Source organism: Homalodisca vitripennis, chromosome 3 (assembly GCF_021130785.1).
Source record: "Homalodisca vitripennis isolate AUS2020 chromosome 3, UT_GWSS_2.1, whole genome shotgun sequence".
In the NCBI taxonomy this organism is placed as follows: domain Eukaryota; kingdom Metazoa; phylum Arthropoda; class Insecta; order Hemiptera; family Cicadellidae; genus Homalodisca; species Homalodisca vitripennis.
Window position 1 is genome coordinate 115,591,006 of NC_060209.1, and position 14,317 is coordinate 115,605,322.

General features: G+C 31.6%; 1 protein-coding gene across 2 annotated transcripts in view; it reads left to right on the forward strand.

Moving 5' to 3' along the window:
- The window catches only part of LOC124357361, a 33,958-nt gene extending 28,137 nt beyond the window's left edge, over nucleotides 1-5,821 (forward strand). For both annotated transcript variants that reach the window (XM_046809084.1, XM_046809086.1), the window contains exons 6-9: nucleotides 525-631; nucleotides 3,108-3,347; nucleotides 3,687-3,812; nucleotides 4,362-5,821. In XM_046809084.1, coding sequence (XP_046665040.1) covers nucleotides 525-631; nucleotides 3,108-3,347; nucleotides 3,687-3,812; nucleotides 4,362-4,847 — 959 coding nt within the window. In that variant the 3' untranslated portion in view covers nucleotides 4,848-5,821. The remainder of the gene's footprint in view (nucleotides 1-524; nucleotides 632-3,107; nucleotides 3,348-3,686; nucleotides 3,813-4,361) is intronic.
- The last annotated feature ends 8,496 nt before the right edge of the window (nucleotides 5,822-14,317 follow it).

Consider the following 14,317-nt stretch of genomic DNA (forward strand, 5'->3'; position numbering starts at 1 on the left):
CATAACAATGGTGTCCCTAACATCTATGCAAATTTTCAGCTTTCTGGGAATGAATGCAAAGTTATCCCTATTTTTTGGCTAAATTGACCAGACTATTTTGGTATTCCTAAATTTAGTGTTATGGTAACTTTGTTATTTTATGTTAATTAAACAGAGTTTTCAGAGAAAAATAAAAAAGAACCATGTTGATAGCTTATTAAATAATTGAATTGTGAATTTTTTACTAAAACCTTGCAAAATGTCTGAAAAAGGGCTGGCACTTTTAGGTACACCCACTAGAAAAATACCTGGCACTTTTCAGTATACCCATTCAAAAAATACTTGGCACTCAAAGGGTTAATTTTATATCTGTGGGTAGGAAAAATCAATCAGTCCAATACAACTCACTTTGCTTTAGTTTTTCAATTTGCATATGTTCAAAAATTTATCAATAGGGGATAGTGCTATGCCTTGACAAGCGCCTTATAGTCATAGTTTTTATTTTTATTCATATTTTTGTATAATTATTTTAATTGTATTTTTAGCTGAAAGTGGTGCACACTTGCTGTGGAAAAAACGAATGGGCAGGAAAAAAGGAAGAGGGAAAAACAACTTCTTCATGACAGCAGACAAACGTACAAGACTAAAAGAGGTGGGTTTTGAACAAACAAATTTCAATGTTATGACACAGTTATTATTTGACTGTTTAAGAGTTCCACAACTACAAGCAATTAAGTTGTGTAGTTGTAGTATCACCTAGTCCAACATAAATGGATGTTTGATATTAAATGAACAAGGTTATAACTACTGGATAGGATAAAACATACAGTTAGTTAACTCGTTAATGAATTGTGATCCTTTGTTCTAATAGAGTTCTTTTATGAACTAGAGATAAGTGGATGCAGAACAAAATTAGATCCAGGTTGTATATTATATTTCATAGCTGAATAGATAGTTGGTTCTCTTTGGATTTAGAAATGTTCAGATATAAAGAAAGTAATATCCTTGTTAAACCTTATTAAAGTAAACCTCTAAGGATCATTTCCTGTAAATATATAACTTTTGCCATCCGTTTATTATTATTAAAATATGTTATGAAAACTATTCCAAGCCCATCCTAATGGCTATCCAGCAAATTTTCTTCATTTTTAAAATGAAAGGTGTTCATGCACCTATGTTATTAAGTTATACATAAATTTGATTTGATCTTTTTCTTTTTTCAACTTATAACCTATATTTCCGTAGATGGTTTGATTTCTGATATCTGTGAATCTAAATAATGTATTATATTGGTTTTGGTCTATGAATACTCTGTTAATCTGACACTTTCATTTCAAATATTGATAACTTGAATTGATTGTATCGGAAGAAAGTTATGAAAAGGCATCAAACTTATTTCCAATTTTGTTTAAATATTTCACTCTATTAAAATTGTGTATATATATATATATATATATATACAATACCTTTATATATATATACATAGGTCCTGTGTCATACGGACTGATGTCCGTATTTTTTAGTGGTACACAGCGCGGACTAACAGAACAAAATGAATTGCTGACACAATTTTCTAGCCATAACCACCACTTACCTCAGGGATACTAGAAAACATTTTGCTGTTCATGGTAGTGTCTAGAATGATCTTTTTAGAGGCCATGTAGAATCTGTCTCGAAGCAACGAGACAGAATAGTATGTGGAGATTGGGATTACTGGAATCAAGCTGGAACTTTAATTTATATGGAAAAAAATCAAAATTGATTTATTTGTTTGCTAGCATTTTTCTGATACATAAGTCAAATATATACACATACAGTATATACAGTAATTTTGCTATTCTTCTTAAAATGCACATTTTATCTAGATAATGTTGTGTGGAGCAGATGTTTGGTTTATGAGGAGTGGGGAAACCATTCTGCTTAGTGTTCAAGGTCAGCATTGCTGTCAGTACAGCCATGACCGAGCAAGAAGTTCCTTTGTCTGTTGCAACAGATTATCATAAAGTTTTTAACCAATAAAGGTGTTAAACCATTGAAAATTTTAACTTGTTTGCAGACACAACTAGGAGACAGTACACTGTCTCAGAATCATGTGTTTACGGGGGTGAGATCGACACCCAAGGACAAGCTTTACAGATGACAATATTTGTGCCGTTCAAAAGCTTATTGAACGTTATCGCTGGTCAACTGTGGAAGGAGTTTCATCAGAAGTGCATATCAGCTTTGGAAGTGTTCAATCCGTAATCACTGATCAACTCGGTCAGAAAAATTAATGCTCAATGGGTTCTGAGGCTGTTGACTGAAAACCAAATACAGGTCAGATCGGAGATCACTGAAGAAGAGGAAGCGTTTTTAAAGTGCATCATACATGAACAACACACACACACACAACACAAAAATACATCAATCACTACATCCCCGAATCAAAAATGGCAAGTAGGGTGGAAGAAAAGATGAAGGTTGTAAAAAGCCAAAACTTGTCTGTTTGCTGGAAAAGTTCTGGTAACAAATCTTTTTGACTCAAGGGGAATTTTATCGGTTGATTTTCGACATAACCTATGTGCAAAGAATGCGGCTTACTACTGTCAGTTATTGTAGTTGGCGAAAAACAATAGTCTTTTAAGATCATTAAGGGCAAAAGTATCAGAGTAATGAGGATGCACTGCAGATACTGCATGTCCAGCAGTGACCACTTTGTTGTCTCTGTGGCAGCTGCTCATATTGAGGGTGGAATGTGTCAAGCAGGATAGCCGTATAGCTGCTCTATGTAATGAATTGTGTCAACTGGTGTGTGACTGGTGTTGCAGGCTCTGAATTTACTGAATTTACTGCAGATACTGCATGTCCAGCAGTAGCCAATGTGTTATCACTGTAGCAGCTGCTCATGTGAGAGTAGACTGTGTCAAGCAGGATAGTGGTATGGCTGCTCTTTATTATAAATCGTGTCAACTAATGTTACAGGCTCTAGATTGGTGTCAGAGTAAACAGGCTGCAAGGATTGCAGGTCCAGCAGTAGCCAGTGTGTTATCTCTGTGGGAGCTGCTCATGTTGAGGGTGGACTGTGTCAAGCTAGCTGTGTGCTGTTCTATAGAATGAATTGTGTTAACTGATGTGTGACGTGTTTGCAGGCTTTAGACTGGTGTCAGAGTAAGGAGGTTGCTGAGATTGCAGGTCCAGCAGTCGCCAGTGTGTTATCTCTGTGGGAGCTGCTCATGTTGAGGGTGGACTGTGTCAAGCAGGATAGCCGTGTGGCTGCTCTATACAATGAGCTATGTCAACTGCTGTGCAAACTTCGCCAGATGGCACATCGACTCTTCCGGCCGTTAGATCACCCTCTCCCACCAGGCACTAAGCATGTTACTGTCCAGGTATTTTATCAGATTATAACATTTATGATTTTGCCGTTGTTCTTAGTAATCTTAATTCTATTTTTTTATATCATCACATGTACTATATAATTTTATTAAACTTACAGTAATGTCACCATGTCAGTTTAAATATGAACTCTGATCATATTATTTTGAATCTACCAATTTGTTCCTCAATTTTTATTAATATAGATTTAACAGATTTCCCAAATGGCACATGATAATAGTGTCTTTTAGTTAGTAACTTGTATTGAAGTTGCTCTCATTAATGATGTACTAGAACTCAACGAAGGAGATAATTCATAAACATATAGTTATATAAATTATTAAATTATTCAGGTTGAAGATGAGATCATGACAGGACTCCTTGATCTTCCTTGTGGAATCTACCTGGCATCTGATGAAGATCTTAATGAAAACATTTCTACTCCTACCATTCAGGAACATTCCTTAAACGAACCACAGGTAAGCTATTTAACTATTTTCTTAGCCTGACTATTACTATTTCCAAATAATGCATACATTCTCACTTCAAGGGATAATAGTATTGTGGAAGCTTTTATCATTATAGCAGAAGTGAATCCTACTGGAAAGTTTGCAGATTACTAGCCTTATCACATTTGTTTTATCAAATCAATAAACCCTATATAATTGGCTTTACCACATTATTTTCACTTTGTTGGGTATAATAAAGAGCTTTCTTGTGCTAACACTATTCAGATAAGTCACTATCATTGAACTGAAGTTTATTCTATTCAGCATTTATTAATCCCGGTGTAACATTATTGATCTGTCATTTTCAAGTCATAGCCTACAACCAATTATACATAGATTCTAAAAGCTACTATTAGAACTGCAGTATGGGCATATTCTTGTAAGTAGATTTTATTTTTGAACGTAATATATGTGTAAAGTGATTGTTGACACTATGTTTGGAACTCAAATGTTATGTCTGTAATTTCATTGTCACCATATAGATTGATCTGTTTATTAATTTCAAAGTGTTGTCCTCAGATGCCATTATCACCAACTGTACCTGTACCGATACCTGTGATTGACAAGAAAGAAACAGAAAAACCTGCCAAAATGGACATAGATGAAGTGCCTCAACCATTTCTTCTTAATACTGAAGAGATGATCTGTGACACTGATGATAGGAGTCTTGTAAATGTGGATGAGATTGTGAGTGAACGACTACAAAACTTTACAGGTAGTCAATCTTCAACTGTAGATGAATTAATGAAAGGGCTCAATGAATTAGATCAAAGAAGTAAACTCGAGACAGATGATCTGATGGAAGGCTTCTCGATCGTGTCTCGAAGAACACATGTGTCAGCTTCAACTGAAGATTTGATGAAAAGTTTGGAACATTTTGAATCTCACTTGAATCATGCTGATGCGCCTAGTTCTTTAGATAGAGACACTTTTGACAGGGTTTCAAATGTGGATACATTAGACTTTGAGGTTTTAAGTAGAGAATTTCATTCAAATAATAGGTAAAATTGTTCTACTTTATAATGATTTATTCAATTTTAAAACGTAAATGATGAACAGCTTGAAAAGGCAATAAATTGTGCTAGTATGCAATACAACTAATCAGTGTTTGCTTTTTATGGTATAGGTCTAATTATTGTTTTATATTTAATTAGTCATGAAGAGCTTAGTTAATATAAGATTTCTTAGAAAGTTTACAGTAAAAAGTTCACAAACTTGTAATTTAATTGATTAATACATTTTTTTTTTTAATAAGGAAAATGGAATCTCTATGTTAATCCAAGAAACTATAATCTGACCTCAATTCAAAAATGTAATTTGGAATTCTATCGTAATTAATTTTAAAAGTTTTGACTAAAGTGGGAAAACATGGGGCAAAGCTGTCCTGTTTATAAACTAGAAACTTAAAAAAATATTTTTTCCAAGTCTCATTAATATTAATTTGTATATCTTATACTTTGTGACCATTTATTGTTTGAGCTCAAAAGAAATCATAGTAATCCAAGTAAATAGTGAGATTTTTCCAAATACGTTTCTGTTAATATTATTTTATTACCATTTATTTATTGAATGTGTTTTATTGTTATTATGTTTTTAATAAAACATATTTTGTTTTCACATTTTTATTTTTTATTGTAAACTATATGTTTAAAACTAAAATGCAGATTTTAAATAAAGTAGCAAATTTAATGTTACACGTAACAATGTTAGCTTAAATAAAATTTAAGTAAGAATATGTAACATTAGTATAAAGAATTGCTTACTTTGCTGCCTTATAAATAAAATAAAATAAGCACAAGTTTTGATTCAGTAAAAATAATTATTGTCTCTATCTGTGAGTAATATCTTTGTACATGATGAATATTAAATATTAATATGGAAAGAATGTTAATCTGAAAAGTGTTTGCCATGTACGCCAGTGTTATATTTATTATGGTTTCTAAAGGCAGGAATCAACAATAAAACCAGATATATCTTGATTTTCTATTAATGTTACAAGTTGCAATTAGCTCAATTGTCAAAAAAGAGTATACTGATAATCTAATTAAATCAAAATCATTTATTTAATTGTGGCACAAAATACAGACTACAGTATGATAATTCTTAAAGTAAAATAAAAAACTTTTTAGAACATCACAGAGAAATCCTTGTTTTTTGCTTAAACATTACACAACTAAGAAAAGGAAACTAATATTTCTTAAAGAGTTTTTATAGTATTATTCTTTTCATTCCCTAAGAAAAATGTGTGAAACAGACTGTAGGCATTAAAGTAGAATAGTTAAAGATAGAATTAAACAGAAAATAAATTGTAGTAATAAAAACATAACCTGTGTAGATAAAACGTAACATTCAAGACACAAAATACAAATTTGTTTTCTTTTACAATTGGTTGTTTAGTAAATAGTATATGTAAAAAACACTATGACTTAATTTAACCCTTTGAGGAACCAATTAACCTAGCCCCTGTATGACTGAATGTTTGAATTGATTTTGGCAAAAATGCATGCATGTACTGAAATATTAAGAAAATGAGTTTGGATACAGATAAATTAGTCTATTTTTGAGAACATTTTAGTCTTTTTGGTTGCTCTACAATAGTGTTTGTTGCTTTCTCCAAATAATTTTTTATATTTTTTTTTTTTTTTTTTAGTATATATTTACAAATATTTTTAGTAAGAAAAACAAAAAATCTAAAGCAACTGCCAATATTCTATTTTTTGTTTGTTTATCTGTTACAATAATGTTTTATTCAAAGCAGCACAACTTTTTTTACTTGGAAAACCAGTTTTTATTGGATTACTTAATTATAAAGCATAATAACAAAATAATAAAAATTTATTTACATTTTTTTGCTTTTTGATGATTTTAATACAAGCTCCTGAATTATAGCTGTCTAGGAGATGAGATACAACATTTTTACATTTAATTGTTATTATTGAAACGATAATTAAAATGAACTATGTACATTACATACATTGATCATTAATTAAATGTTTATAATTCACTTTTGTGTCAGTCTTTTTATTATCTTTGATATCTCAATATCACTAGCGGAAGAACTAAAATCTCATTCAACAACTATAAACAGTTAAACACTGAACATTGAGAACACAATACATACAATGTAAGCAGAACATTGAAGTAACAGAAATTGAGCATATGGCAAAATGTAAACAATAACAAAACAAGCTACTAACAATACTAGTTGTGGTTCCAGTATGCAAACATAACAAATCGAAACGGAATGACTGCTCATAAGGATGCACAAAACTGCGAAAAAGCGGGAAAACAAACGAATATGTGATTGTTAGCGTCTAGAAAGAGCACAACCAATGCCGTTCAGGCAAGATTATTTAGTCCCGCTTGGCTGCAACAAGTGACGCTCGGGCAATTTCCCCAATGGGTTAATATATTTCTTTAATATTTCAATATTTACCATTATCAAAAAGAATATACATATAATCAACAATAATACTATCATTAATAATAAATCTATTATTTATATCAATTTGAATTTAGTAACCAAAAATGTAATTTTTTTGAGCTATAGTATAAAGAAACTTATTGAAAAGAGAGAAGAAAGTAACAAAATTATATTTACAGTGGTAAAATAAATCAATAATTAGTTTGTTTATTTTTTGTAATGGTTTTATTTCTGACTTGAGCTAAAACAAAACTACGATATGCATCTAAATTTAGTAAACAAATATATTACTGTTAGTATTATTTACTAAAACTACTCACATAAGAACATTACAGAATCATAATAAAAACGTTTTATGCAATAATCAATAAATATTTACAGTCAACGAACGTAAGAAATGAACAAAATAACCAATACAGTCAGTCAACAACTGTGCCGGGCTATAGCACTAGAGTTGAAAATAAATTCCACTTAATAAACAGCTGATTGCGTCATCCGTCCACTTCCTACGACTATTAAAAAAAATAATGTCTGTAGACAGGACAGATTCTGATGTTTGCAATGGTGCCCAAGTAACGTTGATACGAGTTTTAGTGATACGATAATAAGTGAAATAGTGACGCTATTATTATCGATGACTAATCGTCGATTGACAACCACCGCGGGACTGTCACCGACGAATAGTCGTCAATTGCCAACACTAGGGTTAACAACAAATATTTTCTTCATATATTTTTTTGTCAACTGTACATCTTTCTACATAGAAAATTATTATAGCAACAAACCACTAATTCTCCTGCTCATTACAGTATGTTCTTTGTTGAATAAAATTAACGTTTAGTGAGTTTCTACTTAGACTGTTACAATTGAACACAAAGTAAACTAATATTTATATATTTTCTTAGTTTAGAAATTTAGAGTGGTTTTTTAATACTTTTTACTTAAATACAATAAATAAAATTAACTTTGAACTAGTACTGTAAAAATGTTTATACATTCAACTCTTAAAAACATCCCTTCTGTATAACTTTTAGTTATTTTTAAAAGTGGCTGAACTATTTAAGATATTACATTGAAGAGATCATAAAAAAGCAAATACTTATCTAAACCAAATTAATTTTTCTATTTTAATACGAAAAGTCATCTAGATGTAAAATCATTTATAATTTTTGTTAGTGAAATGTAAACAAAAAATGAACATATTATTAAAAGACATAGTGTAAAGAATATTTTATATACTTGTGATCTTATATCCTGTAATGTTCGTTTCAAATTGTGTTTCCATGGAAATTGTTTAATATGATAGAAAAAAAATCATTCCTTGTAAAAATGTAAATTCTAGTCATAAGATCAAAGATGTATAAATTTGTAAATAAGAACTAGTCATATTATTATTTTTGTTAGTCATTAGACCACTATCCCTATTTTTGTACTTTAATTGTTTTACTATTTGTATAATATAGTGACGCAACTTTACAAAATTCCAAAAACATTTTGACTGAGTAATTTTTTTTAACCCTTTGGATGCCAAGCAAATTTCAAGATTCGTTTTTAGTAATGCCATGCATGTGAGCTGTGGGTGTTTCCTGAGTGCCAGTGGTAAATGGCCTATAACAGCCAAGTGTGCCAAGCACAAAACAGCTATTTTGTTATGTTAGACTAAAAATTGTATAACTCCTATCCTAATACTGATAAATGGACAATTTTTGTTTTGTTTTGTAGGTTATGAAATATACTGTTATGTAATAACAAAGTTTTATGATAATATCCAAAAATATAAATAAGTAAACTAAAAAAAATAAATTAAAAAAAAAATTTATTAGAAAACTTATATTATTTTACTATTTATGTAAACATATGTTACATTTTACATTAGTATGTATAATTATGAATCAATATAGAAAATTTCAGAAAGAAATATTGAGAAATAAAAGTTTTATAAGATTTTTAATAAAACTTTACATTTGGACTAAAATGCTAAAATATTGACAATGTAATGTAAGGGCATGTTATTGTAAGGACTTTTCTAAACAAAACTATATTTATTAAACTAGCATTGAGATGGTTGAAAAACATTGGTTAGGGCCCTAATGCATCTTCACCAAAAATAAAATCGTGACAAATAGCCTATTTTTTATATTATTTGCTTTTACTCACACTCAGTTATTGAAAGGCAGAAAAAGTCCAATCTTCAATCACTCACTATTTTTTAGTGCCTATAGTCTATAGCATAGGCCTATTGAAAAATGTTACTAAGTCTATAAAAAACTATGCAAAGAAATGTCTATATATAAAATATATACATTGTTACATAAACGTTCAGTCTATTTACACTCGTGGCGGGGGAAACAGTCAAGGTGGCAACCCCGGGTGCACTTGACACATACTGTCCTGGACCTTATACTATAACAAATTATATATCAATTTGTTAAGTAACTCTTCCCCTTTCGTTTGATGTATCTGTTATGAAGATTCGCTTACTATATGATTTAAAAAGATAATATAATCGCAAAGCCGAAAATATCGGCCCGCGGCACACTTCGGTTAAACGTAATGGGCCGAAAACATCGGCTCTCGGCACACTTCGGCTAAACGTAAAGGGCCGAAAATATCGGCTCTCGGCACGCTTTGGTTAAATATAGTGAGCCGATAATATCGGCCCTTGGCACCCAAAGGGTTCATTACCGGTAATATATATTTTGTAATTTAAGAAAAAGTAGGTTTATTATAGTTAGAAAATAAATCTTCAAAAGTACTATGTTTTACCTTTTTTGTTGAATAAAATGACGTGAAATTAATGAAAATTGTTGTTATTTAGCAATATTGTCAAGCTAAAATTATTTTATACTTATTCCATTGTATTATTGAATACATTTATACAACTATTTATTGGTGTACATTCTCTAGAACTATACCAAATATAAAAATTCTATCAAAATATCAACTGAGGTAGATGTGGTTATTTATGATTAGTTATAATTATGATTTATGAATAAAATTTGTTAGTTGTTACAAAAAACTAAAAAAAAAAACAAAACACTCATTTATCCTTTCATTTTGGAATTTGCTCCAGAGATTGTATAAATTTTCATTTTAGTTTTTAATCTAAAAATGTGAATTTATTATATATTGCAGTGTTATTGTTTATTCTAGTCTTTATGTACACACACATCTAAATAGTGTTATTACTATTAATGATTTAATAGACAATTAAAACAAAATAATATGAATTGGAGATATTAGTTAATAACCTATTAGCACGCACAAACTCAGGTTTATTTAAAGAAAAGAGGGATAATAGAAACACATACATATTTAGTCCAAAAGATCTCTGCTCCACCTGTGTAGGTGTCTTCTTACCCTTTTGTGTTGTCTAAATACGAGGTGTGTTCAAAAAGTATCGCGAATTTTGAATTTTCGCGGGTTACGTATATTTGAATTTCGATTTTTTTGTGGCGTTATGTTGGTACATATGTCTTTCACTTATGTTGACAATTTCGGCCATTTTGAATGTTCAGTTAATTGTTGACAGCTGCTTTGCTTGCACGTGTTTTGGTTCGTCTTCGATTTTTACCTATTCAAAAAAATGGTACAAAGAACCTGTATCAAATTTTGTGTTAAAAACTAAATTAAGTGCGAGGATGCATTCCAAATGTTGACTGTGGCATACGGAGAAGCTACTTTGGACAAAAGCAACGTTTATCGGTGGTACAAAATGTTTTCAGAAGGCCGAGAAGATGGGAACGACGAAGAGCGTGCCGGACGCCCGAGCACTTCAACAACAGACAAAAAAATTGATGAAGTGAAGAAAATGGTATTGGCCAATCATCGAATCACCGTTAGAGAAATTGCCAAGGACCTAGGCATATCGATTGGCACGTGCCATTCGATTTTAATCGATAATTTGGGCATGAGACGGGTCGCCACAAAATTCATACCAAAATTGCTCAATTTCGATCAAAAACAGCATCACATGAACATTGCTAATGATACATTGGAATCTGTCCGCGACAACCCGAATTTGCTCCAGAGGGTCATAACTGGTGACGAATCGTTGGTTTATGGTTATGACGTGGAAACCAAAGCTCAATCATCTCGATGGAAGCTGCCGCACGAACCAAGACCGAAAAAAGCACGCCAAGTTCAGTCGAATGTGAAAGTTTTTGCTTACAGTTTTCTTCGATTGGTGCATCATGAGTTCTTACCACAAGGTAGAACAGTGAATAAGGAATATTACCTGCAAGTTATGTGCAATTTGTGCGAAGCAATCCGCCAGAAACACCCGAATTTGTGGAAAAACAAAAATTGGCTTTTGCACCATGATAACGCCCCTGCTCACACATCGCTGCTTGTACGCGACTTCTTGGCTAAAAACAACACACTAATGATATCGCAGCCACCATATTCCCCAGATCTGGCCCCCTGTGACTTTTTCTTGTTCCCGAAACTGAAGAGGCCCATGAAAGGACAACGCTACGCCACGATTGACGAGATAGAGACGGCATCAAAGGAGGAGCTTAACAAGATACAAAAAAATTATTTTTTGAAGTGCTTCGAAGATTGGAAAAAACGTTGGCACAAGTGTATAATAACCTAGGGGGATTACTTTGAAGGGGACAAAATAGATATTCACAAATAAATAAATAATTTTTGAAAATACACAAAATTCGTGATACTTTTTGAACATACCTCGTAACTTTTGTATCAGAGGGTTTAGGTGATGTCTTAACATAGAATTTTGTATACAGTATTTTGATTACTTCTTGAATCTTAAATGTATTTTCAGGTTATGATGTATTGTTGTATTGTTGACTATATAGAGGACTAGTAATAAGTCTGAGTACTTTTGATTGAAAAATAGTTTATTTAAGTTACTTGTTTTTACTGTGCAAAAGTGTTAAATTACAAATGTCCAAGAAACGATATAGTAATGATGGTTTGGAAAATAATTCTGTTTTATCAAGATCTGTTTTGTCCATGTTTGATCTCGTTGGCATAGAGAAAGACATTGGGAATAATGCTTTAATATCAGTTTTGTTTCATGTCATAAGCTATTATCCTTTGTTGATAAGTTTAGTACGTATGTCTGACACTGGTCATTTTCAAACTGGCTTATTTCTTTCTTCAGTCTTTTTGATAATCGATTTATAACTTATCAGCTCTCAAGCGGATTTACTGCTATTTTCCTCTTGTACTTTGTTTCTCTTATACTAAGTTCTCTGATTTGTATAGGGTAAGAGATAACATTATTTGACTGAAATTCTTTTGGGAGGTAATTAAGATTGCCAAGTCAGTGACTGAATTACAATAGGTTAACAGCATTCTCTACATCTGAAGAAATTTTTAAAGGTAACTAAGTTTATATTTTGAATTACATTTTTTTGAAAAACACCAGTCATTTAAACCAATGGTTAGTGAAGGCTTAGGTATCAAAAGAGATGGTTGAGAGTTGAGGTTGAGAACAGGAGTGTGATCTGAATATAAGTCCATGAATTCTTTGCAGACGGGAATAAATTATTACTATCTTTGCACATAAAGAAGTCAATAAAGTCTGTTAGTTTTGAGGTTGTTGTAGGTCAGAGCTCCGCCACTAATGATTTCATAATAATTGTTTTGAATGCATGACGGTAACATTTTGCCATGTGGGTTGGTTATTGTAGATTTATCTCCTGTAGCTACAAAATTTGAACCAAAAGATGAGAAAAGTGCGTTAATTTTGTGTTGAGAAAGGCTCAATATTGGAGAGCAGTAAATTAAAGATACCATTAGAGTGACAATTTATAAGTAAACCGTAATTCCTGCAACTTGAATGTCATTTGAGGAGATTAACATTTATTTGTATAGTGGTAACGTGATGTTGGAGAATCAATTTGACCATCACAGCAGATCAGAATCATTTATTAGTCACTTAAATATTTCATTCAAGAATCAAGAATCTTTATTGACGATTAGGCAATTACACAGAAAATTACAATAGGTCTCGTCAGTTCTCTATACTATACAGTCTAGTTGCCTAATACAAAGTACTAAACATTTGTACTTAATAATATTCAACCAATAGAAGGACAGGGTGTACAATCTTTTCACTTAGTTCTGAGTTCAAAATGAGAACAACATAGCCTAAAATTACAAAAATTAACAAAATAAAATTTTTAACAGAACTAAGCCCTAGCTATTTACATTTATCCCCTCAAAATCATCACAGGCCAAATACTCTTCAATGGTGTAAAATTCCTTTTTCTTTAACCAGTCACACAATGTTGGTTTGAACCTTGATAATGGCAAGTTTTTTAAGGTAGTGGGGAGTTTATTATAAAGTTTGAGCTGCTGATAGTAGTGACTCTTATAAGATTTATCAAGCCTAACATTGGGTGTGATTAGATTATCTTTACTTCTGGTGTCATGGCCGTGGATATTACTGTGAGTCTCAAACATATTCAAGTTTTCCTTTACATGGACCACATTTTGAAAAATATAAATACAGGCCAAGGTCAAAATATGGAGCCCAGCAAAACTATTTCTACAAGATGCCTGGGTAGGTAAGCCTGCAATTGTTCTAATGGCCTTTTTTTGCCAAACAAATACTCTTTTTGCAGCACCTGAGTTGCCCCACAAACGAATACCATAACACAGGTGACTGTGGAACAGTCCATAATAGGTCAGCACAAGTGTGTCTAAACTTGCACAAAATTTGAGTTTTCTTAGCAAATAAGTTACCCTTGCAAGTTTCTTACAAATATTGTCAACATGTACATGCCAGCTTAGCTTACTATCAAGGTAAAAACCCAATAGCTTTACAGGTTTAAGTAAGCATTCATCCTCTTTATTTATTTGACTTCGTAATGTAAAAATTATATTCTCTGTTTTGTCCTCATTAATAAGTAGTTTGTTTACTACAGAAAACCAATTTTTAGCTAACTCTAAAGATGTTTTTAGCTGTAAAGTAACATCAGGAACATCGTAACCTTTGCTAATCATTGTGGTATCATCAGCGTATAATATTGAAAGACAAGGCACATTAACACTGAAATCATTGACATAGATTAAAAAT